This window comes from Neopsephotus bourkii, unplaced genomic scaffold (assembly GCF_033783945.1).
Source record: "Neopsephotus bourkii isolate Nb327-2 ecotype Australia unplaced genomic scaffold, CSIRO-AGI_Nbou_v1 NB_256, whole genome shotgun sequence".
NCBI classification, from domain to species: domain Eukaryota; kingdom Metazoa; phylum Chordata; class Aves; order Psittaciformes; family Psittacidae; genus Neopsephotus; species Neopsephotus bourkii.
The window spans coordinates 1,465,351-1,492,939 of record NW_026900765.1 but is presented as its reverse complement, the minus strand read 5'-3'; the positions used below and the strand labels follow the sequence as shown (position 1 = coordinate 1,492,939).

Sequence of the window (27,589 nt, the reverse complement as noted above, 5' to 3'; positions counted from 1 at the left end):
ATAGACCAGTGGCAAATCAGAGAATTAATCAATGAGTTTCCTTAGGCAAGATAATGTGTGAGCCTGCTGATTTGTTACTGTAACTGTAAGCAAATATACTTCTCTGTGGTTTATGGCCTCAATTAGAGAAATCCTTTGATGAGGAGACCAAGGGGGAAAAAAAAAAAAAAGGAAGGAAACATCTGCTCATGGCTTGGACAAGCATACTCTTTACCGAGTATGACCCTCAGTCAGTTTGCACATGACACCATTTGGGCAGGAGTGTTTGTCTGCTGAAGGAGAGAAAGGCTCTGCAGAGGGATTTGGACAGGCTGGATCAATGAGCTGTGGCCAGTGGTGTGAGGTTCAAAAAGGCAAAGTGCCGAGTCCTGCCTTTGGGCCACAACAACCCTATGCAAATAAAGAATAACCCCTTTCCAACCTCCCTTGTCTCCTACATCAGTTCTATCTGCGTGATGGTGAGAAGGTCATGGCAAGGGACTCCTGAATGCCTTTTGTTTTTGGTAGCTGGCTTGCTATGCTTCCCATTCAATGCTCCAGGCTTGGGGAAGAGTGACTGGAAAGCTGCTCAGTGGAAAAGGACCTGGAGGTGCTGATTGACTGAGCTGAACATAAGCCAGCGTGTGCCCACAAGAAGGCTAACAGCATGCTGGCCTGTATCGGCAATGGTGTGGCCAGCAGGGCCAGGGCAGTGATCATCCCCTTGTACTGCACTGGTGAGGCTGCACCTCGAATTCTCTGTTCAGTTCTGGGCCCCTCACTACAAGAGAGACATTGAGGTGCTGGAGTGGGTCCAGAGAAGGGCAACAGAGCTGGTGAAGGCCCTGGAGCACAAATCTGACTAGGAATGGCTGAGGGAACCAGGGTGTTTACTCTGGAGAAGAGGAGGCCCAGGGGGGACCTTATCACTCTATACAATCGAAAAGAAGTTGTAGTGAGGTGGGTGTTGGTGTCTTCTCCCAAGTACCAAGTGATAGGATGAGAACTGACCTCAAGTTGTAGCAGGGGGGGTTTAGATTGACATTAGGAGGATTTTGTCACAGAACGTGGTGTTAAGCATTGAAACAGGCTGCCTAGGGAACTGGTGGAGTCACTATCCCTGAAGGTATTTGAAGAATGTGTAGACGTGCTTAGGGACATAGTTTAATGGTGGACTTGGCAGTGCTAGGTTAATTGTCGTACTTGATGATCTTAAAGGTCTTTTCCAACCTAAATGATCCTGTAATTCTAAGGAGTTATACTAAGAAGACAAGGATCACAGAATCATAGAATAGTTAGGGTTGGAAAGGACCTTAAGATCATCAAGTTCCAAACCTCCCTGCCATGGGCAGGGACACCTCACACTAAACCATCTCACCCAAGTCTTTGTCCAGCCTGGCCTTGAACACTGCCAGGACTGGAGCATTCACAACTTGCCTGGGCAACCCATTCCAGTGCCTCACCACCCTCACAGGAAAGAATTTCCTCCTTATATCCAATCTAAACTTTCCCTGTTTTAAGTTTTAACCCATTACTCCTTGTCCTGTCACTGCACTCCCTAATGAAGAGTCCATCCCCAGCATCCTTACAGGCCCCCTTCAGATACTGGAAGGCTGCTATGAGGTCTTCACGCAGCCTTCTCCAGGCTGAACAGCTCCAACTTTCTCAGCCTGTTTTCATGCGGGAGCTGCTCCAGTCCCCTGATCATCCTTGTGGCCCTTCTCTGGACTTGTTCCAACAGTTCCATGTCCTTTTTATGTTGAGGACACCAGAACTGCACACAATACTCCAGGTGAGGTCTCACAAGAGCAGAGTAGCGAACATGCACTAAATCCCAGTATTTAGAGAAGCATTCTTAGGACTGAAGAAACACTTGCAAATTTGGAAAATCTGAAACTCACATTTCAGTACCTGCTTTATTTGCCTTAAAGTATGTATTTGTGGTAGTCTTTAATTACCTGATCTGATACCATTGCAGGTTTTTGCTGCTTTATCCCATCTGACCTCCTCCTTGGTATGCAAGAGCATATAAAAACAGCAGCATCTGACTGTGAGAAGCCACAAAAATTTCTGGTTTCCAGACTTTCCAGGTGTTTTAGTTTGAAACCTGAATGTTGGAGGGGATTTACGGTGTATTTGTATTTAGTTCCTTTAAGCTTTCAGAAAACACTAGCTCAGATGTTAACCTATTCTGCTTTGTCTTTTGTGTACACTGTGTATTGTAAATGTGTTTGCTTTTTTCAAATCTTCCCTGTACTTTGAGGAGACTTTTCCAAGCATAACTATCCAATTTCCTTACCATCCCTGAATGTGTATTTCCTGGATCTACTGATTGATATATATGTATGTTATTGTCTAAGGTAGTCCTGCACCTGTTTGTTACCAGTAGCATTATTGACAGGGTCTTAATTACTTGTTATATGTCCATTGTCTTAGGGGTCCATTGACTTTTAAAAAACACTTCAATTAAGCCATTTTAAAATCAACGTTTATTTTGGTGTCTTTTTGTCATTAAGGGATCTGTTTACTCTTTGCAATACTTCTTCCCAATACTTATTTTTAAAAGCCTTTCTTGTTTCTACTAATGTTTTTTTTTTTATATATATATCATTAGCTCATCCTGCCCTTCTGCTTCTTTTCCTTTTGCTCTGTTGATTTCTTCATTTCTCAGTGAGCTTTGTCCTAACCTCCAGTCCTTTGAGCAGTGTCTCAGGAAATTGTATTGACTGCTTCCTTTCATTTTTATTTTTCAAAGGAACTGTAGTCTGTTGCACTTTGTTTCTAATCTTTCAAGGGTTAGTCTCCTGTTTTGCTGCAGAGATATTCACTGTTTGCTCCCGCTACGTTCCCAGTTTTCAAAAAAAAGTCAGTGTTGTATTCTTCACATCAAATGGCTTATGTTTGTACACATAGCCTCAAGTCAATTTGTTCTGCACTTAGTAGTTAAATACTAGTTGGAACTGCAAATGCATAATTAACTAGTTTTCTAACTGAAGTACTGACTACCTTAGAACTTAGTGGGTAGTAATTTTAGTGAAAATTATGAAAGTGCTTTAAATTTAGGTTAAGTAAGGCTTAAAGCGTTAATAGCTTATAGACGCTGTCATAAATTTCTGCATGCATATTTTCAGTGATGATCCAGCAGTCATACAACTTAACGTGGCTTCGTTTCTATCTAATTCACTTATCCTCCATGTACTTTGAGGATGCTGTGATAGATGGATTTGTCACTCAGGAGATACCTTGCAAGTTTTAAGCTCAATGGAAATATAATGAATCTGAAAGTTGGTACAGGAATTTTTATTCTCCAGTTTTCAGGTTCACAGGTGTGATTCCCCTCTGTGCCTTTTTTTACTGTTGACTTCCCTTTGATATGCAGCTTAGGAGTGTTAGCTAGCTGGTACTTTTCATGGATCATCACTTCTGTATTGTTATATGCGTGTTTGCATGCTTCTTGTATCTTTAGACAGGGTTTTAAGCATGCTTGATAACCTCCTGTCTTGAAAAACATGTTTCTAGTAATAATGAAAAGTGGAAATTCCTTAGTAAAGCTTAAGTGACAACTTATTTAGAAATAATTCTATAACAACATCCTTACTGAAGAAGGAAGTGGTTTCTTCATAGTTCTTCACAATGGGTAATATGAAACGTTATTGTATCTGCTATGACTTTAAGAAAACGAAACCTGGCTCTTGGAAGTCTGGTTCCTTTGTCTACTTGGTTTTTAGTTAATGTGTTCTTTTGGTAACTTTTTTATCATTTCATGGGACTGTATAAAGCACTTCACAAAAAGCAGGTTAGTGTAAGAATGTAGACTGTAAAGTGTTCTAAAAGATGTGGGTTTTGGTCCCAGTGGAGACTGACACTCCAGCCTACTTACTGTAGCTGGAATGTATTGATTTTCTTCTCCCCCATTTTAGCTGCACCACTGAATTAGGAATTGTGAAGCATCTCTCCCTGTGAAGAGAGGAAAAACTGTCATGAACTTTTTCATCGAAACAGTACAGCTTTTCAGACTGAACCTGATTGAAAGGAAAAGTCTGTAAGGACTCATAAAAACCTCGTAACTCAGCTCCCCTCTCACATTCGTTGCCCTCCAACAACTGTTTCAGTAACCTTGAGAAAGTATGATAGGTGATGGCAAGAAATTGATTTTTAAATCTTTTTCCATTAAAACCACCACCACCACTAATAATAATTATTATTATTAATAATAATAATAATTAAAAAATAATAAATACCTGAAAATGATGCATTCCTGTGGCATGATCTCCTAAGGTTAGCAAAGTAGTCTTGTTCAGGTTTTCAGCAGGATGTTCAGTTACTCTTATAATTGGCTGATGAGTAGGTTTGGACCTAACTAAAATGCCAGTATTCGATTTTGCACTGTCCTCTGTGAAGATATGTCACCATTTACCCTGTCTTTAGAGACAATTTTCTAAAAAGGAAACTCGTGGGAAATCATTATGCTGTTTATATGTCTCCCTTGTTGGAGAGCATTATCCTGTGATATTTTAGCACTGTTTTCCACTGCATGATGGCATCTAGGTAAGGTTAAGGCAGAACAAGTCCCTTTGCAATTTTGTGACTATATTTTACTTGCTGTAGGAGAAAAGATAACCAACAATTAAGTATTTCAGATGTCACTGTAAGAACAGGTGCATCTAATCAATTAAATCCTTAGGAAACATGATTTTATAAAACTGATAAGGTGGAAAGATTGGGATTTTTGTGATTTCTGTTACATAATAATTGCACCTTTTTGATGAAAAAGACATTTCTGCTGATGTAAATACCAGGCTTTCCCTTGTGTGTGTTGTTTTGTTTTTCTTCCTGAAACATAGAGTAGTTCGTTAAAGTGTGACAGTAACAGATAAACACCCTTTACGATATTTTAAGAATATATGGCGTCTATACTCTTAGTTTAGCTGAACTCAATGAGTTTGAAAAATGCATTTCTGGAGTCACTTCCCAATCACTTGCCAGAGGTTGTGTTAGGTGTTTTAGTTTGGGAAGTTTTTATTTATTTTAGGAAGGAAATACACATGCTGGTTTTAGGTTTCTTTTTAATTTAGTCTACTTGGCACTTTGGGGCCCATAATTGAAACTCATTGCTATGGTCTTGATACAGTTCAGATTAATTGGAAATTCACATTACAAACAAGCTAATTGTGAGACTATTTCTTTGAAAATATCTATCTTCTAAGTTTCGGATTGCAGAGCGAACAGGTAATAGTCATATTTACAAGCCAATGACATACATACACTTGAACGAACAAAGGCTACAGTTGAGCATATCACATCATAAATTATTGACAGTAGTGTAGAGACTTTACGTTCTGGTACCTTTTCTAATCGGGCATTATTTAAAGATCATCGAGTTTGCAAAATACGTATGTCACAAGTTTTCAGTTAGACGTTAAAAGTCAGTTCTGTTATGGGTTGCCCCACTTAAATTAAGCTGATTATGTTAACATTTATTTCTGATTTAGGAGTATTCTTTTTGAACAACTTAAATAGGAAGCTGAACATGCTCATATTTTTCTCTGGACATCCACTTTGGGCCACCAGCAGATGTAGGAAATGCAGCTACACAGACACACCTGATCCAGTAGGGCTGGGGTTTTTTTGTTGTCGCCCCCAAGGTTTTTTCCTCTTTTCCTTTGGTTTCTACCATGTATAGTAAGTGAATGGATTATACACTGGCCCTTTTTTATACCACAGCAAATTAAGTTAAGCTGGAAGATAATTTCCCCCTTATCAGTATAATTAACTTGTACGTCCATTTATTTTTTAATTGCTTAAAATGCATGTGACATTACATCCATTGAAAAATCCTCATTTGTTCAGTGCAGTCATTCCTGCCTTCATAAAGTTCTGGAAATGACAGAATTCCCAGTCAACAGAGGCAACATCCAAGATAGAGTACAGTGCAAATTGCCTTTGCTTCTCTGCAAATTCTACATTTTCAAGTTTATTGATCACCAAAGCAGAGTTATTGACAGTTAACAAACTATATGGATTAGCACACTAAACCAGATGCTATTTCCTTACATATTTTTCTGAAATACATTTGGTCAGGGCAGGGTTAGCAACGCTTGGGTTGACTTGATACATGTCATATAAAAAAAAAAAGGGAAACAGAATAAGATATTAATCTGGAGTGAGTGGAAGTAAAAACGAATAAGAGCTGTTGGGAGTTTTCCTTTTATACAGTCATGTATCCTTGTCTTCCCTGACAGTCACTGTTCTGTTGAGCAGCCTCAGCAGGCAGCTCAACTTTTGGAAGAAGCTGTCAGCAGGTGTAAGTATGAGGTTGCATGTAAGCACTGTATGTCCTTAAACATCTTTATATAACTTTCTGCAGTTCTTCATTGCATATAAATATTAAGATTATTTATTTGAGCAAACAACGTGCATTGTTATGCAATTCACACACCTTCTGAGTATGCACTTACCTACACCCCTCCTTCTGTGCATAACCTGAATGCAGAACAGGATAAATTCTGCAGCAGCAGAGTGCTGACTTTTCAGAATGCAAATGAAGTGGCATTTTTTAATGCAGCATCTTCATACAGAGGTGAACTGAAAGGCTTAACACTTGCCAACATTTCAGACCTCCCTGTTTGTTACATCCATTGAAATATAGAACAGGAGAGTTCAAAAGCTGCTTTTTTCCTGTTGGTTTTGGGTTTTTTTCAGACTTGTTAGTGACATCTGCAGCTGTTGAAGAACTGTAGATTCTGAATTCAGATTTGCAAATGTAACATAAAAAAATAAGCAGTTCTCAAGTATCTTTGTTTTCAAATGTGTTTCTCTCTTTAAGTCTATGCACACCTTATTGAATTTTAACACTTAACTGGGTTTTCATTACACAAATAACCAAACCATTCCCTATAAAACCTACTGTAAAATCTAGAGGAACTTCTAAATGTCTCTTCCAACCTAATTTTATTTTTTTTTTGTAATCTTGTTATTCTCTACATCCTGTTGTGTCTCCCCAGTGATAATTATAATGTAAAAGAATATACACACAGGAGTAAGTTACCTCCTGAATGTAAGCAGAGTAATGTTTATTCCCATTGCCAGTCTTGTTTCTTCTCTAGGTTTGTTTCTTCTAACACAGGGTGTGAAAATGATCAGGATGGATGTGGATAGCTTTACTTGTACAAGTTGTTTGATTTATAAATCTAGTGAAGTTTCTTCTGTGCATACATCCTCCCTGGATCAGGACTTTATGAAGGAAGGAAAGGTTTTTAGGAAAAAGCTTGAGGCTTTCACTTGCATGTGAAGTAAGTGTATTATCAGAATATGCGGCAGTATGAACAGTAAATAAATAACGGCTTAATCTTTCAGGTGAGACATTGGTTGAATTCATGAACTGTTCTGTTTGCCCCATGAAAATGAAGAATAAATGATTATTTTTGTTCTGCTTCTTTGAAACTGTCAGAGGTCTACTTTTTTCTTTAAGAGTCATTGTTTCATGATGAACATGCACTTGAGAAGCTCATTAATTTGCTACATATTTTTAAGTATACTTGTAATTAATTTACCGAAAATTGTAAATCATCTCATCAATGGAAAACAAAGGAGAATGGAGTCCAGTCTTCATGTCACTGCTCCGGAAGAATGTGGCACACCTAGCCAGCAGCATTTGGTCAGAGCTCTGTCATTAGGAGTCACAGTGCAGATAGGAGTATGTTGTAAGCTCATCTGTCAAGCTAAGCAAAGAGTTTCTTTCCCTTGTTAGCATTTACCAAGGCATGTATTAATAAAATTACACCAAGTGGAAACTTCAGTTTTCCACTGGTGTGGCAGACGGGAGTCTCCTGTGAGGTGAACATAAAAGCACTGTGTTATAGCTGATTTATGCTTTAAATAAACAGGATTTTATTCACAAATGAGTGTGCCAGTAACTTAGTTCCAGAATCAGGCTTCTCTGCTTGAGAGACATCTAGCTTGGCACCAGTGATGACAGGTGAAAAACAATGTAGTAGCATGAACTGAATGTATTTATATGTGATTCATTAAGAACTGTGGTTTTCCTACTGAAACTAAATACTACAAAATAGGTGTAAGAATTGAAAAGTGTTGCAAATGGGAAATGTTTTGGTAGCTTGAATAAAAGTGTGTGATAATTAAGATACTAAAAAATCTTGGGTTTCTATTGTGCCTTTTTTCTTTATTTTTTTACAGACAGTCATTTTAGAAAATGAAGAGCTCCCTAAAATATTTCTTGATTTCCTGAATGTTCGCCATGTACCTAGCTTGCCAAAAGCAGAAAGCTGTGGGTAAGCTCTCATTTACTGAAAAATACATGGAGGCCAAAAGGCCCATATTCACTCAGTGCTGATGCAATTCCATTGACTTTAAATGGTGTTGCTGCCAACTCTAACACTGTGAAATAAATGGGCGTAACGTTCATGTTGAGAATGTTTATATATCCCCAAAAGGTGGTAAAATAAATCCAGACTGTTCAAAGACACAAGTCAGGTTTCATGTAATATTCTTAGAAAAGAGAGTTTAGATGAGGAAAAACATGATTTCCTCATAGATCTTGAAGTATCTACTGAAATGTACAATACTCATAAACACTCACTAAAGTTGCATAGAAAGCCTATGCATGTGTCTAATGGTCATAGTAACTGCATAAGATAGAAGTTCATTCTATGATCCTTCTATGATCTCCCTCTGTGTGTTTGAAAACGGGGTCTTTCACCTTTCTGGTGACATCAACCCAAATGGCCCCATTGCCTTTCCATTGGGAAGGGCTCTTGATCAGGGTGGGAGAAGGGAATCTTTGTATGATCAATGTAATGACTACAGAAATACCCCAAACAGTGTAACTGGAAGCTCTGTTACCATCTGCAGCTGTAAGCTTTGTAGGGAAAGTAATTTCTTTTGCTATGCAGGCTGACATAGTTAATAGTCCAGCAGCATCATCAGAACTTGCTCCCCAGAAAGCTATGTGGCTCTTTCCCACTTCAGGGGAAGCTCTCTGGATCTGCAGTGGAGAGGAGGCAAAGTGAAAAAAATGCAGGTAATTTTGAGGCCCTCTATACACTGGGAAGCGTCTGGCCCAGGGCAGTCTCCAGAGGGACTCAGAAGCTTACAGACTTGTACTTTCACTTGCAGTGAATAACCTCAGGCAATACCTTCAGTGGGACTGTACCCCAATGCTTCATAGACAAAGAGATGTGCTTGTGAATCTATTTCAGTAAAATGGATGCTGTCATTTCCAAGTAGAGGTTATTGTAAAAAGATACGACCTCCCACATTTATTCCATCGCATGACATTATGCAACTACTGACTATTAACAGATTCCTCCCTTTGATGGTTCTTAAAGGATTTGTATGGGTTGGTTTTTTTTTTAGTGTAGAGTTAATTTTGCTTAACCAAAGTTTCCTGTCACTTTACTTGCAGCTCTTTTGATGAAACAGAATCTGAAGAATCAAGGTAAGCTTGATGCCTACTCTTTCTAGGACACCAGATTAATAAACTACTTGAAATTATTGGTGTTTACTATATTTGTTTGGTGCAGTTGACAAAATGGCAGTAGTATAGTATTAAAATTAGATGTGTTGATAATCATCGCTAGTTTCATCAGCTGTGGTAGATCCATCCATTTGTAGCGTGAATCGAGCATCCTTATATTGAGAAATTCCTTGCAAAACCCTAATAGAGTACTGCTAGCTCTGAAATAATTTATGGGAATGTTTTTACCCATTAATTTTAGATAGCAGGAAGATTTGCCAGAAGGAAATAGAGGTTTGGGTTCTCCACTATGCTTTTTGACAGGTCATTGTATGTACCTGGTTGAACTACTTGGCACGTGCATGTACAGAGCAGAGGAAAGAGGGCTGGAGGGGGATGTCTGTACTGTGACCAGAATGGGAAACAGCCCTGCGAAGAGCTACCGAGGGCTGTGGTTGTAGGTGATCTTGCAGCCTGCATTATATCAGGTACCAGGGAGGTCTCAAAGCCAGCTGCCAGCTGCCCCTCCTAACACAGCCCCTTCACCTCAGCTTCACACTGGCAATTCTGCTGTGCAGCTGAGGAGCAGTGAGCTTTGCTCCCAGGAGATGAAGCCTGCTCTTTCTGGGCAGCACTGATGTGCAGAAGCACACTGGCCATGGCTACTGCATGGCTCAGCCACCTTACTTTATCAAAGCTAGTTTGTACAATACTCTGTTTACTGTCCCTTGATACTGACATCTCTGTTCTTGACCTTTCCAGCAAACTGTCCCACCAGCCTGTGCTGCTGTTCCTAAGGGATCCATATGTCTTGCCTAAAGCCAACGGTAATGAAACCTGTCATCTGTTAACAGTGCTTTACTGCTCTGACCCTGCACTGCATAAATCACATTATTATTAATACCAGCCTAGTCAGATGACACTGGTCCAAAATCTAATAACCTGCCAATAAAACGATAGTTCTTGTGTAAGAAACCATTAAAACACTAAGTGGGGTGGGCGATTTATAAAAGGGTGGGATTTTCTCCCCCAGTTCTTCTCTCAGACAAATCTACTGAGAATTCAGGTCAAAAGAAAAAGAACATTGCCCTTTTTTTCTTCTTGTTGACCCTTTGGGCTGTTTTGCCTGAAGAGAGGCACAGTCCTTTGTAAGTGCTTTTCCGTAAACACCAGTCTATCTCCTGTGACCATGTTTGTATTTCCATTTGGATTATTACTATTTCTTATCATTTATAACCTCTAGTGCTCTTCTGGGGGAGTGGGGAGGGAGAATAGGAATGCATAGTTTGATGTATGTCACAGGACATTTTTGTTAACCTTCATCTCTTAATATGTGGTTCAAAAAAGTGTCTGAAAGAGCTTTTAATAAACCCTTTTTTCTTTTTGCCTTCTTTTAATAAAATGTTCTTTGCATTATTAATTCAGAGAACTTACCCTCTGTCTTAAATTAAATGTGTGCAGGTAAAACAAGAAAAAAAACATTTTTAATAGTGTGTGCCTCATGGTTTTATCATTTAACTTGAACTGATATTTCTACTAAATCTAATATTAAAATCGTAATTGTACTTTCACGGGAGAATTTTCTCCCAGAGCTGCCAAGTAAGATTATTTGTTTCATAGAGCATTTTTTTTTTATTTTAGAAAATACTGTATTGAAATCAACAGGGAGGTTCTTTAGCTGCCTTGAACATCATAAAATTTTTAAGAGTAAATTTAGGAAAGAACACTTTGCTTGAAATTTCTTAGCCAGCAAAGTGTACTTCATTCACATTTTCTCAAGATGTATATAAATACCTGAAGGAAGGGTGTAGAAAGACAAAGCCAGGCTCTTTTCAGTGGTGCCCAGTGCAAACACCCTCACTGTGAGGGTGACAGAGCCCTGGCACAGGTCACCAGAGAGGAGGTGGAGTTTCCATCCTTAGAGATCCTGAAAAGCTCTCTGGAAATGGTCCTGGGCAACTGGCGCTGGGTGTCCTTACTTGAGCAGGGGGTTGGAGCAGATCACCTCAGGAGGTCTCTTCCAGTTGCGGTCATTCTGTGATTCTGTTGTTTTTTTCAGGCTAGTTTTCAAAACCCCAGGGGCCAGGCTCACGTATTTTGAGAGGTTTAAATAGTCTCCCTGACTGGCAATGTCCACTCTAGCTAGTGGTGTGGCCCAGTGGTATCGACCCTATAGAGTCTTACTGAACTTGAAATTGTAGTTCTAGAATGAAACAGTGGAGAGATCTTGTGTGACCAAGGTCCACATCAAAAGACACATTAAAAGGTTATTTAGTTTTTAGTCATTTAGACTTGACCTAGACTGAATGCACATCTGAGGCTGGAGCATACATCAGAAAATTGATACACCAAAGCACAGGCTGGTCCTGGCGAGATTGTGACTTTACAAGATCACTCCTGACCCAAGTGACAACACAGTGCAGAAGGACTTGCAGAAATACCTCTGTCTAAAAGTTGATCCAGATGCTAGCTGTACTGGTATTTAGAGTGGATCACAGTTGCATGTTTTAATCTTACTGTTTAATGCTCCTCTTAATTCCAAACTTGGATTCCTCTAGAGCAATGTGTAAATTATGAACATAATTTAATTCTGTATCATTTATGAGAAAGAAAATGGATTTTATAGTCAGTTACTCTGAAAATGAAGACAGCAGTTAATGTTTTCAGCCAACACGTAAGGTTTTGCTGCAAGACTTCTGTTCAGGATTTTGCAGTTCTGTGATGGTCTTCCTTCCCTAATATATGACTAAGGCTGAGCTCCCTTTTCCTGAAATCATTAGGAACTTCACGATGAATTTTGTAACTACTCCATTAAGTAGTGCGTCACTTGGATTAAGATAAAGGCCTCTTCTAATGCTTGCCATGTTTAAATATTAAATAGGCCTCATTAATGACACCTGAAACAGAAGACTTCTACAGCTTTTGCCAAGTAATTTTCTGGCCTTGACACAGTATTTACATTTCATGTGGCACATGAATATTCTTTGTATTTGAAGACCCTAAAACAACAAATTTGTTTGCAAGTTACTCTCTAACTTGAATTAAAACACAAATTAGAATGTGAGTTGTAGTTTAAAAGGGAAGAAAATTCTTAAGTCTAGAGGCACTACTAGTTAAGTCTAGTTGGAAAGAAACAAAGTTTTTACAGCTTTTACACACTGCCTTTAATTCTTCTTTCATTTTCAGTTTGCAGCACAGAGAAAATATAGACGAGCTTTCTAAAATTGTCTCTCAGATCAGTTCTGACTTTTTGATAGACTCTGATTCATTTGTAAAAAAACAGCCAAGGTTGTTCAGATTGTGACCAAAAGTGTCCAAATGAATAATTATTCATTTTGTGTAACTCTTTGAAGGTGATCTGTGAGAGTTGTTTGGCTCAGAAGTGCTCAGGAGTTATTCCTCCCTGGATACAGGAAGGCCTGTGTTAACATCTTGCCATAAAAAAGGAGATTGTGTATTTCTGGTTTGGTTTTTTTTGTTTTTAATGAAATAAACAGTTCTTTCTGCAAGATAATACTTGGAGAACACTTTTTCCCCCCTTCATTGCACTGATACTTGTCTTCATAAACTATCATCTTCCTATTATTCTAGTGACTGAACTTAAGCATTTTTGAGTTGCAAGGCAACTTTGCAAAAATAAGACTCACAGTTACAACCCTCATTGATTTTTCACACTGATTCTGAGCGCATGAGCACATCGCCTTTTGTGTAAGGTGGCCACTCCATTTTTAGGGGTGGGGAAAAAAACCCAACATGTACTATTTTGAAGAAAAATTAATTAAAAATATAAAATGCTGCAAATTTAAAATGATGCCACAGAAGCTAAAAAATGGAATCTCAGATTTAGTGTCACTTGTTCAAAAACTGCTGATGGTTCTTTAAGCTGTGTCAGTATCACAGATTTGCAAGACTATGTATGCTTCAGTGTATTTATACAGTCAACTGAAATCAAATTTTTTTCAGCAGCAAAGCCTCACAGTAACTTTGATACTGTAAAGTTGCATATTTTTTTTTAATCAATACTAATTTTCCTATATATTCTGTATGTTACAGAAGAACCAGTAAAAACTTGTTTCTGGAACTGCAGCATTTAATTTGGAAGGAAAGCATCAGATTGCCCTTACAAGTGTATTTTTAATAACATTAATGACAACAGCACAGGGTTATTCTGCCAGGGTGACTGGGGATAGCTGAGCTTGCAGGATTTGAGGAATCATTATTGGATTCAAATTATTAACGAGTAATTTATGACTTACTATGAGAAGCTGGGAGAATTATTCACGTATTGTTCACAGTGGATGTTGCAGTTTTTTAACACTTCCTAAAATATCTGTTTGTAACATCTTTAATACACTGGAATCACCGTATTAATGCCAATGAGATAACACTTAGCTAGTAAGGACTTCTTTTTCCTTACCAAGTCCAAGTCTACTTTTTGCTCAGTATTTTTATCTCCAGAAATATTTTGATGAAAGAATAAGGGGAAACATCCCACCCACATTCGGTGACCTAATTTACCAAGTATCTAATGGTTTTTATAAAAGTTACATCTCCCCATTTTGAATAGCCTGTAGGCTGATAGGTGAAGGAAAGATCTGATTAGTGTGGAAAGTTCTGTATCAGAACAGGTTGCCCAAAGAAGTCATAAATGCTCCATCCCTGGCAGCGTTCAAGGCCAAGCTGGACAGAGCCTTGGCTGACATGGTCTATTGTGAGGTGTCCCTGCCCATGGCAGCAGCGTTGGAACTAGATGATCTTAAGGTCCTTTCCAATTGTACCAGTCTGTGATTCTATGGTTCTATAAACAGTCTGTTCTTCTAGGCCAGTCCATCTCCTAGTGTAGCAGCAATCATATGAGGTGATCAGAAAATCTTACTTTTAATGTTTAATGCCCACTGATTTAAGTGAACCCTCCATTACAAACGCAGGAGTTGGTGCATTTGAAAAATAGTTTCACTTCAGTAATGTACATTCTTACATTCCCCTGCGTGGAACTATTACTGTGTTCTATTTGGTAATTCCTTCTTGCTAAATCTAAGATGAAAATTCAGTGCCAGTTGCCTCTACATTTGTGGTAAGAACATAGTGGGTTTTCTTTAACTTCAGATATTAATAGGATGACTTCTTGTAACACATGATGTTTTATATTGATTAGACAGGCTGAAATTTTCCTACCTCATATAATCATCTCTGACTGTACAGGAATCCTCAAGTCTTCTCAGTCTAAACATTTCTGTAAACCACAATGGAAAAACAGCTTAGAAGTATTCCCAGTAGCGATCTTGGAATTTCTTCAAGTATATTGAGATTTTGTTAGAAATTGAATTGCCAGTGTAATCCATCTTCCTTGTGAGAAAAGATTCAGATAAAGAGCTGGAGCCTAGCAGCATTAGGTATTAGAACATCCCTTTAAATCAATAAGCTACAAATCTGGCAGCGCATTCATGCAATGCCCAGTGCTACACTAAAGTGGCTTTAATGCTGAAACAGCATTACTAATGGCACATCCCCAGCACAGATAAACAGTGGAGTGGTGCGGTAACCCACATTATATGAGGCCTTACCTAGTTAAGTCTCACAAAAACATTTATATTGTGCTGGCATAGGTAAGAAAGCAAAGTTCTTTCTTTTTTCTTTTCAGATGACTTTCCAAACGTAGTTATAGAAGGCATTCTACATGGAATATTTTATCCTCATTTACTGCCCAGGTAGAAGTAATGTGTGGCTAGAAGAAGCTGAAGCAAGTCTCCGAGTCATGTGTAACAGAATTAACAGGAATAAGTATCTGAGACGTGAATATTATGCTCAGAAGGGAAAGGCACGACCTCAGTTCAGGTTCAAGCATTCGATTTTTTAAGTAAAATCAGTGTCACTACAATTGCTGCTTCAAAAAAGAAAAAAAAAAGATATGGAAGCAACAGTACTGAAATTATTTATACCTTTATATGTTGACATACTCTATTTAACACTAAAACCTGAAAGTCTTACACTGAATTACACTAACCTTTGAAAATAACTGAAAGCTTTACTAATTATTACTGTAATTTCTATCATAAATTACACTAAGCATTTTTACAACAGGATTTTTCCCAGCATATTACCCATTGCTGCCACTGGATAGATTAAAAGTGCTGGCACTTAAGAGATTGTGTGAGAAATTGCACTAAAAACAAAAAAATTAAGAAGAGACTGAAAGCAACTTTCAATATTTAGTTAATTTCTCTTAAATTATTTTGAATCTGCTTCTTAGCATCAGGTTGGAAAAGAGCCAGTGCAGCTGTATGGAGAGTTCCTACTGGAAAACATTGCTTCCGTGTTTTGAAATACATAGCTCACTCTCAGGAAATTTTGTAGATTTCAGCTGAAATGACTTTATGTACGAGGGGATTTTCCATGGCATTTACACATCTCCATTCAGTTATAACATCTAATCTGTGTGTGTTTACTCTTCACATCAACTTGCAGACTGTAATCCATATCTTAACATTTTGTAAGTCACAGAGCACACAGCTCTGTGGTAAGCTAAAACAACAATATGATGTAGTAAATTAATAAAACTAAAAATTATAGATGTATAATTATATATATATATTTGTTCAGATTTAACTGGAAATTTGTATGTGTGCTACTGGACTTTACAAAATAAAGTACTAGATGAATGTACTGCTTCAGTGTGTCTTTGCATTTCTATTCAGACATTTCTCTGAGCTTGTGTCTCAGAGATGGGTCTCACAGATACCTCCACATGAAGCACGAGAAAATGCCTGGTTGTCTGTTCATTTAAGACTCTCAGCAGCATGCCATGTGAGCATGATAGGCTTATGAAAGTGCATGTTTTGGGGAAAAAAAATCAGCATAAATTTAAAAGCCAGTAAGTCACTGGGCTCAGAGAAAGGAAGCATTGCAGAAAAGCCATACTGGCAAAGCTAGGCAGGTACAGCAGTCGGGTCCTGGCAGCACATGGGTTTTGAAACTGGCTGGGGTGATGAAAAGGTGGGCCTGTGACCACAGCACTTGTTCAGTCAGCAGAACCCTCTACATTGTCTGCAGATCAGCCACCAAAAAAGCTTTCAGCTACCTGCAGAAACTGAGCTATTTGAGGGAGTCTGAGGCTCTCTCACTCTTACTGCCCAACACTGCTTCTCAGTGCTGCTTCCCAGAGAATTTTACTTGAAGCACTAGAAATAAAAATTAACAGTGGTTAAGATGGGAGCCATATTGTGTAGTACTAGGCACATTCAGAGACTCTCCTCTAGCTTTGTTTAAAGAGGACAATAATCCTTTCTCATGTCTCTATAAAAAAAGTGTCAGTATTTACCCTCCAGAGAGGCCCCAGGGCTGCAAATGGTGAACCAGCAGCAGCACCCCCTTGAACTGGAAGTGACCTGTCAGAAGACGCAGAGGTAAATCCCTGCCCACAGTGTTTTCCTGTTCAATTACAACAGGGGTGCCAGTAGATACCTACAAGCTCTGTGCTGTCCCAGTTCACGCTCTCCCCTGCACCACAGTCTGCATACCTGACCTCGGCATCAGAACACCCTTCAGGAAACCCATCACCACAAAGGTTAAGCGGTGTACTGTAAACTGCAGGTGGGTGCATCTTCCTTCAGATCTTGGCATCGGTTCTTGTAGCCTGAGTTTTGAAACACTGGAAACTCAAGAAAAAATCCACATCTCTCTCATTAAAGAACCTAACAAACTCAGGTGTCTAAGTAGTTACCTTATGCTGATTTTGTTTCAAAGCTACCAGTTAAGCTGTCAACTTGAGTTACTCAGAAGCATTACAAAAACAGTGAACCTGAAGTTGCACCTCTGACATAGAGCAAAACTGCAAAAAAGCAGCACTTATCGTAACTAACTTTAGCTAGGAGTTACAAAATTCACTGTGCTGTAAAGCAAGGACTCTTCTGTTTTAATGAGTTTCTAAGTGATTATCCTACTTAACAGTAGACAGAGCTGCTCTTTCTTGATTACAGGATGGCACATGAATACTGTTGCTTTTTAGAAAGAAGGGATTCTGACATACTGGAGTATGAAAGTAGAGAAATTTACCATTGTAAAAGCAAGGACTCTTCTGTTTTAATGAGTTTCTAAGTGATTATCCTACTTAACAGTAGACAGAGCTGCTCTTTCTTGATTACAGGATGGCACATGAATACTGTTGCTTTTTAGAAAGAAGGGATTCTGACATACTGGAGTATGAAAGTAGAGAAATTTACCATCCCTGCTCTAATCTTACCACCTCATTTCCTGAGAAGCAGCACCTCATACACACTTTGCAGGATCAAATAGGGTGATAAAAGAGGCCAGAGGCACAGATGGAAAGGGTATAGAAAAAGTTCATTCAAGTATTTATTTGAAATAAAAGTTTATTTATTCAAACAACATTTTTTTTTTTTTTTCATTTTTAAAAATGCTGATAGTGTTACAGAAAATAATATATTCAATTGAAAAGCTGGAAATATTGCAAAAATTTCCAAAAATGACAACTGTACTTCAGACCTTGAAAAAATAAAAATGCATCTAAAATTTTTCATTAAAGACTTTTTCTGCAATTTAGTGAGATATGTCTTGAACTTCAAGGAGTGACAGCTCCTTAAAATAGTTACAGAAATGCTTGTATCTTTTATGTGTCTGGCAAATAATAAGTACTATCTAAATACAGCCTGATGTATTTTGACGAGAAAACTCAATAGGATGGTGGAGATCAGTCAAAAACAAGCCTTAAAAAGAAAGTGGCAAGTTTTACTTTCCATTCTGACTGTTGGTCTCACCAGTCACCTACTTCAACTACAAATGGCTCTTTTACAGCTATTTTTCCACTGTTCACAATCACACAGTCTTGAAGGGGCCGGTCGTGTTCATCTGTCTGCTGGAGTTCTATCGAGTGTACCACAGACTGTTAATACAAAAGAGGAGAGAGTTCAGTTTATCCAAGGAAACTGCAGTGGCTCAAGACTGGGACCACATGAACAACTAAGTGCTCCAAGCATTACTACATACAAAGCAACTTTAAAGACCTTTACCCAGCTGCGTTCTTGACATGCCTTTTTTTTCCCCACATAAACAGTCATGCCACTATACAACCCAAACACAGCTTACAGAAGGAAGGTTGTTTGCCCTTCCATAAAAACCTTAACCCAACAAAAATATTATGAAGGGGCAACTCAAAATATCCTTTCAGCTGGCCGACCCTAGCACATTCAAGGGTCTGTCTGTAGCCTGTGATCAAAAAGTGTAATCCAAAGATCGTAAAGGATGAGAAGTGCTTGTTTTTCTAATTGTAACAGCACAACTGGGCTTCGAGAAATCTGATGCATTAATCTAAACTAAAAATTAGTCTGAGCTGCTCCTCAAAAATTTTCAGCTACTACTGTATCTCATGAGAATCAAATTCATTATGAATGTGGAAGCAGGGGCAAGTGTTCTGATGAGGTTTTCAAACCCCTCAAAAACTGGTCAGTGCAGCACTTCAGGTTTCCCCCATTCATTCCAAAACACAGATGGAACAGAATGACTTAAAAGGAAAACCAGACTACTGTGAGTACAATCAGCTGGAAGTACCATTTTTCAATTTAAATTCTATTTGGCGTTTGATCAGTTTTGCAGCTGTGCAGAGCTGGAGGGAATGGGCTAGATTTTTTTTCTTTTTTAAACAGATCTTTATACTTTACATTCACATGATTGTAAAAACCCTAACGGTGAAAGTGTCATCCTTAACTAATACATGCTACAGAAGTAGACTTTAGCTTGTAGAAATACAATTATTTCATGGCTAACAGCATTAGCGACAGGGGAACCTGAACCTTCTGCATTTGTAATCTGCAAAGATGTCAGTGTTGATTTCAGTGGTTAGTGGCCTAAACAAAAGCTGTGAAAGCCAGAGGCATAATTCAAGTTTCCAGTTCTGCAGTCACCATTTGTACTTCCAAATCATCCAGCTTCAGGCTCTTCACAATTGTTTTCTACTATGTACATACTAGATAACATTCAACTGTTCTGAACCACACTGGTGTAAATTACACTAACGCAAATAAAACATGGCAGAACTTGTCCAGATTTTCTTGGATAATCTTGCCACTACTTTTAGCTTACCATTCCATCAAGGACTTTGCCAAACACTACATGTTTTCCATCTAACCAGGAAGGCTTTGTCACACTGATGAAGAACTGGGATCCATTGGTGTCTGGACCAGAATTAGCCATGCTAACCCACCCAATTCCATAGTGTTTAAGCTTGAAGTTCTCATCTGGAAATTTTTCCCCATAGATGCTTCTTCCTGTGACACAAAATCAGAAACAAACTTTAAAAAAAAAATCCGAACCAAACCAAAACCTTTTAGTTCAAAAATGGGAAAAACAAAGTATATATTCAGGACTTCAAGATTCATTGTTTGAGTAAACACAGCAACATCATTGTTCCATTGTCAGTGATTCCACAACTAAAAGCATTTTGGTGTAAAGAAAAAGGTAAGGTAAAACATCGCATGTAAGGAGAGAATATTTAAAGCTGATGATCCTTTGAATTTAACAAGGAAGCTGAGTACCTTCAAAGGTCCTTCTTACATATACCACTGAACAACTGTACTTCACCCTAATTTAACAAATTTAAATTATGTATCTATGGGCACTAAAAATTGGGTTGCCATGTTTTGTGGCAGTTTTAATCTTTACTTTCCCAACCTTTCCTCCTAATAAGAAAACACTTTAGACATGTCTAGAAATATATGAAGATCAAATGGAAGTTAGCCTAAAAGGTTTGCTGTGAATCTGTACCATCCATATTACATACAGATATTGATGTTTCTAAGATCGTTTAGAAAACATTTGAGTCATGTTTTAACCACCATCACTTCAAAAAGAGAAGGCAGTCCGTCTCATTCTTTATTTGTACAGTGCCTAGCACAGTGGTCACACTGCTCCCAACACCAGCTACTATCCCAATAAATGGTATTAGTAGGCAAAAAACACTGCCTACCTTTAATGCTAAAACTGTGTCTTCTGTATTTTAGCCTTGCCCATTGTTCACTGCAAGGAAAAGGAATGTGTGTTTTCCGTTCTGTCCCAGTGGGGAAATCACTAACACTGTGTGCAGGCAGTTCAAATCCTAGCACATGAAGCGTGCATGTGTAAAGGAAGTGATCAGAAGCCACAATGCAAGAGACAGGACTGCCCTCCTTGGTGGACAAAACTGCTCTCCTGGAGGCTCATGAGTGATGGACACATCCAGAATTCACACCATCGCCAAGTTTACGGGTTTAGAGTTAGTATGGGGAAAAAAGGGGAGAGGGCATGACCCTCATTTTCTAATTTTGCTACCCATTTTGAAATTCCCTCCTATAGCATGTTTCTGAAGTTTCCACAGAACAGGCTGAGCTCCTTCCCTACCTGCCTTCTTTCTCTCTATATGACTACACTATTTCATCTCACATTAGTTTTCTGCTCGATGATTTGAACTGGTTCATGTATACACGCAATCAGGGAGTGCCTCAGGGGAGGAGCACTGTCCCAAAGCCAGGGCAGGGCAAGGCTGGAGACTTCCATCTTTTGGAGACAGTATGTTGTAGTAGCAGCTCAGTTAGCTGCATGGCTCCAACCCACCACACAAAGACATGCTTCTTGAATGGGAGACAAGTCACAGACAGAAAAGAGCTATCTGTAAAAGCTGAAGATGAAGCTCTACACATACTTAAAATCAAGTAATTCAAATAACTGCAGCTCATGTTCAAGATGCCTGGAAAAGTGTTAGATGGTCTAAAACTTTTTTTCTTTTTTTTTTTTCTTTCTCATTTATTTTATTTATGAGCTGAAAAACTGAGGGAATTACATGGTTTTGCCCATCATTTCAGCAGGGATTCAAAGGAAAGGGAACCTGGAATACAGGAAACATGTTACCTCCTGATCCATCTCCAGCTGTAAAGTCTCCCCCTTGAATCATGAAGTCTTTGATCACACGATGAAATTTACTTCCTTTGTATCCATATCCTCTCTAAGAAAATGAAATAATTATTTAAATTAATGTAACATCCAGTTCTATACAGTCACATGGAAACACATATGGGTGAACGACCAGATTTCACAAATACACCACCACCAGATACAAACAGTGGCAAGAACATTAAACTGAGATGCAGGTGAATGTAGCTGACTGCTTTGCCACAAAGCAGGTTATCAAAGCCACTGCCTTTATTTGACTGATACCCTACCACTACATGCCAGATCTGCATGGCAAGTACAGTCTAAGGTAGCAATATCCAGCATCTCATAATTACATCTTGCGAACCAAGCCACAAGGACCTGAGAAGTCACCACACCAGTGCACTGCCTTGGGAATGGCACTGTTGCACAGGCTCCACTGAATTAAGATTGACAGTTCACAACTGAAACAGCATTAAACAAATATTTGCTTCCCAATCCAAACTTGTGTACACTTAAGTGGAAGAAAACTGCAAACATACTTCTCCAGTTGCCAGCATAATGAAGTTCTCCACTGTTTTTGGGACAACTTTTCCAAACAATCCAATTACAATTCTGCCAATATCTTTGTCTCCAATCTTCACGTCAAAGAACACCTGAACATTTTTGAGAATAGAACAAAAGTGATACAAACATGAGCACAACAATAAGGCCAAGCTTTTGAAAGTACAAGGTATTAAGAAACTGCTTCTGGCTGGTCTATGTTAATAGTAACTCTCAGTTCCTGAGTGTGCTGTTTGAGAAAAATACTTCCAGAGCTATCAAAATCAGATTATGCAGGAAAATGTTTGAGAACTGGTGAATTCACTTTTTGTTTCTTACTGCTTCTAATGGCTCAGTGAGACTGCTGTATCACACATTTGAAGGCAGTGTTCAAGAAGACTTTTCCCTGACATGCATGTTTTTAAAGCTGTACAGAAAAGACAAATCGTGAAAGTAGGAAAGAACTCCAGTGTGGTGAACAATAACAGGGAAGTATAGAACTGACAATCCCCACAAATGACAGTTTGCTATCCACTCATAACCTTCACTGTTCTAAGCATTACTATGTATGTGATTAAGTACAGGCTAAAGCCTAAATGCCATTAAATTGACAAACAGTAGGAAAAAAATCCTACAGCTCAAGCAGGGAGTTGCCTTCCTAAATACGGATTCAAACCTGATGGAGAAAGGACCAGGCTACACTATTCACCTAAGAAGCTTGAAGCCTAGAAGCTTGAATGTAAATGTTAGAAAGCAACTTCAAAAAGGCGAATGAGTTATAAAGTGTTTGAACATAGTTCAGGATATATGAATAGGTACTTGAACGTGAAAAAATGTTCCAAAAATTACTGAAAATAGAAACAGCTGTCAGGAAAAGAGACATTTTGAGGTTCTGTAAAAGTTACATAAAGACTATTACAACTTCTAGGAAACAGCAATGTGTATTCCTATGATGTGGTATTTGTTGTTCCTTGTGGTGCTCAACCACATATTACTTGTCTGCAACACTAAGAAATTAGTCCAGTAATGATAATAAATGACCACAGTCTCTTCAATGTGAATGCCTCTTTCATGCTCTCCTACTAAACATTTCTACCATTTCTTGATCTTCCATGTGGTTTTGACTGTTGAACTTTTTTGGCTAACTCTATAAAAGCACTATAAAGAAAATAAAATTCCTTTTGATACACCTCATTCATTTCCTTGGCACTAAATAACATAAAATTCTTAGATGTGTGGCTCCCAAAGTTTTAGCAGCTCACTTTAACCAACTTTTTAACATTTTCATAAACACACCTCTCCAAATTTTGCCACCAGGATTATCTAGGTCAGGGCTAATGCCTGCCTATAAACACACATTATTTTACCTGGAAATTTTCTCCTAGTAGGACTGCCTGAAATATATAACCATATGTAAGTAATGCAACTGAAGCTGCCAGTGACCCCAGATAGCAATAACCTTAAACACTTCCACAGACCACATGGAGTAAAGTCCATCACATACTGTAAACCTAACCCAACCAGAAGGCTTCACCCATGGCAAAGCTACTCTCCTAAGCAACAAACCCAGTACTTCCAAAAGACCAGCTAATTCTGTGAACAGCAGTAAGTTCCTGGCTTCCTCCTAGCACGCCACATACCTGTGCTACCTGCCTGGTGATTTTCAGAAAGCAATGTGCTTCCAAAGAATGCACCACAGAACATGTCTGTGCATATTTCTGACAAGGAAATCAAACACGGAAATACTCAGTAGCCGTAGGTATTGTTTTTTGCATAGAGAAGCCATGTTCTCTTAAGCATATTTCCTCAAGTTCTCTGAAAAGTCAATAAGCATACAGGCACTAGTGAGCTGGTCAACGCAGCCTTAAATATCAAAAAACATTTGGCCAGATTCTTTGCCAAAAAGTCTTAAAGAAAATAAATATTATACATTTTCAGTCTTACCAATATTTACATACAATCTTATTTACAACTTGCAGTATTTCAAGACTGAAATGAAAAAAAGAGTGCACCAGTAAGAGTGGCTGGTTCTCATCAATGTATTAATGTATAATTAGCACAAGATGGTGTATATGAAATTAAAAAATGGCCAAGAGTACTCAATTACTTAGGGTTGGGAGGAAGAAACTGACTGTGAAACAAAGATTTCCTGATTCCTACAGACCAGGTAATACTCACAATAAACAAATAAACAAAAAACAAACTCGCGATAAATCCAAATACTGCCGATGGAAGAGGGAATACACAGCCAACCTAAATCAGCTACCACTCAGAAAAGACATCTGGAGTCACCATGAGCAGTTTGATAAAAAGTCTGGCTCTGGGCTTGTGAAGATCAGAGAAGAAAACTGAATTTTTGTAATACTTCGACATGGGTAAGGACAAGAGATGCGCATAATTATGTATCGTGTACATTTGTACTATGCATTCACAGCCTGAGTGCTTTATGTAATTCTATCTTCTCTGGCACAGAACGGAAAAACCCATCTAAAGAAGATAAAGGGCAGCACAGATGCCCAAAGATCTGGAACACCTTTTATATGACGAGAGATTAAATAAAACTATGTAAATTGGAACAGAGAACTGTAGTGATTTGATGAGCTAAGTAAAGTTATGACTGGCCTGCACAAGGAAGATCAGCAGGTCCAATTATCTGTGTCCCACAGCAGAAGGATCAGGAAAGGGCACAAAATGAAATCCCAGACGTAAGGTCTGAAAAAGTAAGTACTTTATGCACAATTAAACTGCACTATATTGCCAGAAGATGATTCGGAGGCCACAGCTTATGAGGCTTACCCTCAAAAAAAGAATCAAACCCACGGACTACAAGTCCGCAGTCAGTGGAGGCCCCGCAGTCGGGAGGTTTAACTTTTGAAGTTACGGTTTCTATGAGGCAGAGGCAGGCTCCGCTAATGCAAGGTCTGCAGTGTGCCAACGCCAACAGAAAGGGAGCAAGCGGTTAAGAAACTCCCAAATCAAAACACAAAATGGGACAGCGAAGACATCTGTCCAAGCCCTTCCCGGACCCAACGCGCAGGGGCCTCCCTCCCGCCCAGCATCCCGCCCGAGAAACAGCGAGCCGGCGAGGGACCAGCGTTACGCTTACAGGGCCGGGGTGAGTGAGAGGCGGCCCGCAGCCCACCAGAACCCGCCGACAACAGGCGCGGAGCTGGCAGGAAAACCACCCACTGCGGGGCCCGCTGAGGAGACGCCGCGGCCCCCCTCACGACCGACCCACCCATCCCGGTTCGCCTCAGGCCGGCGCCCTGGGCGACTTTCCTTTCGGCGGAGCCGCCCCAGCAGCGGGCGAGAGTCACCTTGGCTGTCACGCTGGGTCCTCTCTTCTTGAAGCTCTCGGCCGCCGGGGCCAGGAAGCAAAGGCAAGCGATAGCGCCAAGCACCGCCGCTGGTGCCCCGCGGGCCATGGCGCGGAAGCAAGAGCTGCGGCGCCTGCGCCCGCCGCCGGGCGGCTCCTCCCGCTCCTTGTGGCGGGGGGGGGGGGGGTGGGGGGTGTCACCCACGGGTCACCCACCCGTCACCCCCCCGTCACCCCCCCGAGCTGCGCCCGGTGCGGGCCTTGTAGAGGGCGGGTGAAGGGGCGAGGCGCGGAGGGCCTGCGCGCAGCGCGGACGTCGGGACCGCTGTATGTGCTGATGTGGGCGCTGGCGGGGGTGGTGTAGCGGCCTACCCTCAGGCCCTTCTGTCCTCCAGGCCGGGCTCTATATCTGGTGGGTAGTGGGGCTGTCAGGGTGAGTCCCGGGTCCGCGGCTGTGTTTGCGGTGGTTATAGATGTCGCGGTGCCCACTCCTTGCGGGGAACGGGAAGAAGTGTGGTCTCCTGGGGCACAGGCTCGCCGAGTAGGAGCAGGAGTTACCTGTGAGGGGTTAAGAAGCTGTGCTTTGGGCTTTCAGCTGTCCGCACTCGAGTGTTCCTCGAAGAGCCCGCTTTTTGGTGAGGTAGCCAAAACAGTAGATGTTCAGGGCATCTTGGAACTGGATCATCTCTGGTACTAAGGTGCTGAGTGGAAACGTGACCCGCTAAGGCCTTTGTAATACTCATTTCCTTATGTTAGCAGTAGAGGTGACAGGCACCCATATCAGCAGCCCCGGCTGTGAGCAGGAACGAGCTACTCCAGATTAATTCGTCAAATGCAAATGTCTTTCCCAACCCATTGCCTACGAAGTTAGAGAGAAGGGATCCCAGTCTATGAAATTACTTTACCTTTGGCACTGATGTGCAGCCTGTACTCTTTGAATCATGTGCATTCAGAACTAAATGGTGTTGGTACCTTAGAAAATATACTAATTAGAGAATATACAAATAGAAAATATACAGCTTGTGACGCGTAGTAGAATTTGTGGTTTACAAGTGCCAGCATATCAAAGAAAAATGTTTATCAGATACTGATACACCGAAGCAGGAAGCTGACAATGGCTTATGCAAACACAGTGTTAAACTCGGCAGCACTATGTTCATGGGTGTATGGCAGTGCACTTACGCAGAGTCTGATGCTTGTTGCAAAGCCAGCCCAGAGCTCATATGCCTGAGGAAGAATAAGCTCTGCCCTGCCACACATACATTGTCACTGCTGCTGAGCCTCTCAGGTTGGGACTGTGCCTCCACTACCAAGTAGTAGATACAACAGTTACAAAATCGTTGAATCATTTAGATTGGAAAAGATCCTGAAAATCAAGTCCAGCCATTAACCTAGCATTGCTAAATCTGCCAGTAAACTATGTCAGTAAGTGCTTGTCTACATGTCTTTTGAATACTTCCAGGGATGGTGACTGTACCACTTCCCTGGTCAGCCTGTTCCAAGGCTTGACAACCTGTTCCATGAAGAAATTTTTTCTAATATCCAATCTAAACCTTCCCTGGCACAACTTGAGGACTTTTCCTCTTGTCCTATCACTTGGCAGTTCTGAGGAGACAGTGATGCTCACCTCTACATTCTCCTTTCAGGTAGTTGTAGACAGTGGTAAGGTTCCTCCTGAGCCTTCTCATCTCTAGACTAAATACCCCCAGTTCCCTCAGCCATTCCTCATCAGATTTGTGCTTCAGACCCTTCACCAGTTCCATTGCTGTTCTCTGGACCCACTCCACCTCAGTGTCTCTCTTGTAGTGAGGGGCCCAGAACTGAACACAGGATTCGAGGTGCAGCCTCACCAGTGCTCAGAACAGGGAGATGATCTGGCCTGGCCCTGCTGGCCGTGCTATTACTGATAAAAGTCAGGATGCTGCTGGCCTTCTTGGCTGCCTGGGCGCAAGCTGGCTAGTGTTCAGCCAGCTGATTACCAACATTCCCAGGTCCTTTTCTGCTAAACAGCTTCCCAGCCACTCTTCCCCCAGCCTGTAGTGTTGCATGGGGGTTTTGTGGTCCAAGTTCCAGGCCTGACACTTTGCCTTGTTAAAGCTCATACCACTGGCCACAGCCCATTGACCCAGCCTGTCCAAATCCCTCTGCAGAGCCTTTCTATCCTTCAGCACTTTCAGCCAGGATGGTGTCATCTGCAAATTTGCTGAGGGTGCACTCAATCACCTCCTCTGAATCACTGCTAAAGATATTAAACAGAACTGGCCCTATTGAGCCCTGGGGAACACCATTTGTGACCAGCTGCCAGCTGGATTTAACTACTCTTTGGGCCAGCCATCCATCCAGGTTTTACCCAGCAAAGA

At 40.2% G+C, this 27,589-nt stretch overlaps 2 protein-coding genes across 6 annotated transcripts in view; one reads left to right on the top strand and one right to left on the bottom strand.

Moving 5' to 3' along the window:
- Positions 1–16,109, top strand: part of SNX24 (sorting nexin 24) — a 93,770-nt gene extending 77,661 nt beyond the window's left edge. For all 4 annotated transcript variants that reach the window (XM_061346049.1, XM_061346047.1, XM_061346046.1 and 1 more), the window contains 4 exons: positions 8,176–8,270; positions 9,404–9,436; positions 10,217–10,281; positions 15,096–16,109. In XM_061346049.1, the coding sequence (XP_061202033.1) occupies positions 8,176–8,270; positions 9,404–9,436; positions 10,217–10,281; positions 15,096–15,166 (264 nt within the window). In that variant the 3' untranslated portion in view covers positions 15,167–16,109. The remainder of the gene's footprint in view (positions 1–8,175; positions 8,271–9,403; positions 9,437–10,216; positions 10,282–15,095) is intronic.
- A 1,855-nt stretch (positions 16,110–17,964) lies between these two features.
- On the bottom strand, positions 17,965–25,390 carry PPIC (peptidylprolyl isomerase C). 2 transcript variants are annotated; one of them, XM_061346034.1, is made up of 5 exons: positions 25,231–25,390; positions 21,913–22,026; positions 21,350–21,443; positions 19,550–19,734; positions 17,965–18,353 (listed from the first exon to the last, which is right to left on the bottom strand). In XM_061346034.1, exons 1-5 carry the CDS (start codon positions 25,336–25,338, stop codon positions 18,225–18,227), a joined length of 630 nt encoding a protein of 209 aa, XP_061202018.1. In that variant the 5' UTR covers positions 25,339–25,390; the 3' UTR covers positions 17,965–18,224. The 2 variants fall into 2 exon arrangements, with proteins under 2 accessions (XP_061202018.1, XP_061202019.1); XM_061346035.1 differs by lacking the exon at positions 25,231–25,390 and adding an exon at positions 24,898–25,151.
- Between the last annotated feature and the right edge of the window lie 2,199 nt (positions 25,391–27,589).

Excerpts from the sequence above, each read along its gene's own strand:
- PPIC (XM_061346034.1), bottom strand. The coding sequence starts at position 25,338 with ATGGCCCGCGGGGCACCAGCGGCGGTGCTTGGCGCTATCGCTTGCCTT. Across the intron at positions 22,027-25,230 it reads GACCCAGCGTGACAGCCAAG|GTGTTCTTTGACGTGAAGAT; the intron begins GTGACTCTCGCC and ends AAAAATGTTCAG. Across the intron at positions 18,354-19,549 it reads GCAAAGTCCTTGATGGAATG|TCTGTGGTACACTCGATAGA; the intron begins GTAAGCTAAAAG and ends TTGTATTAACAG.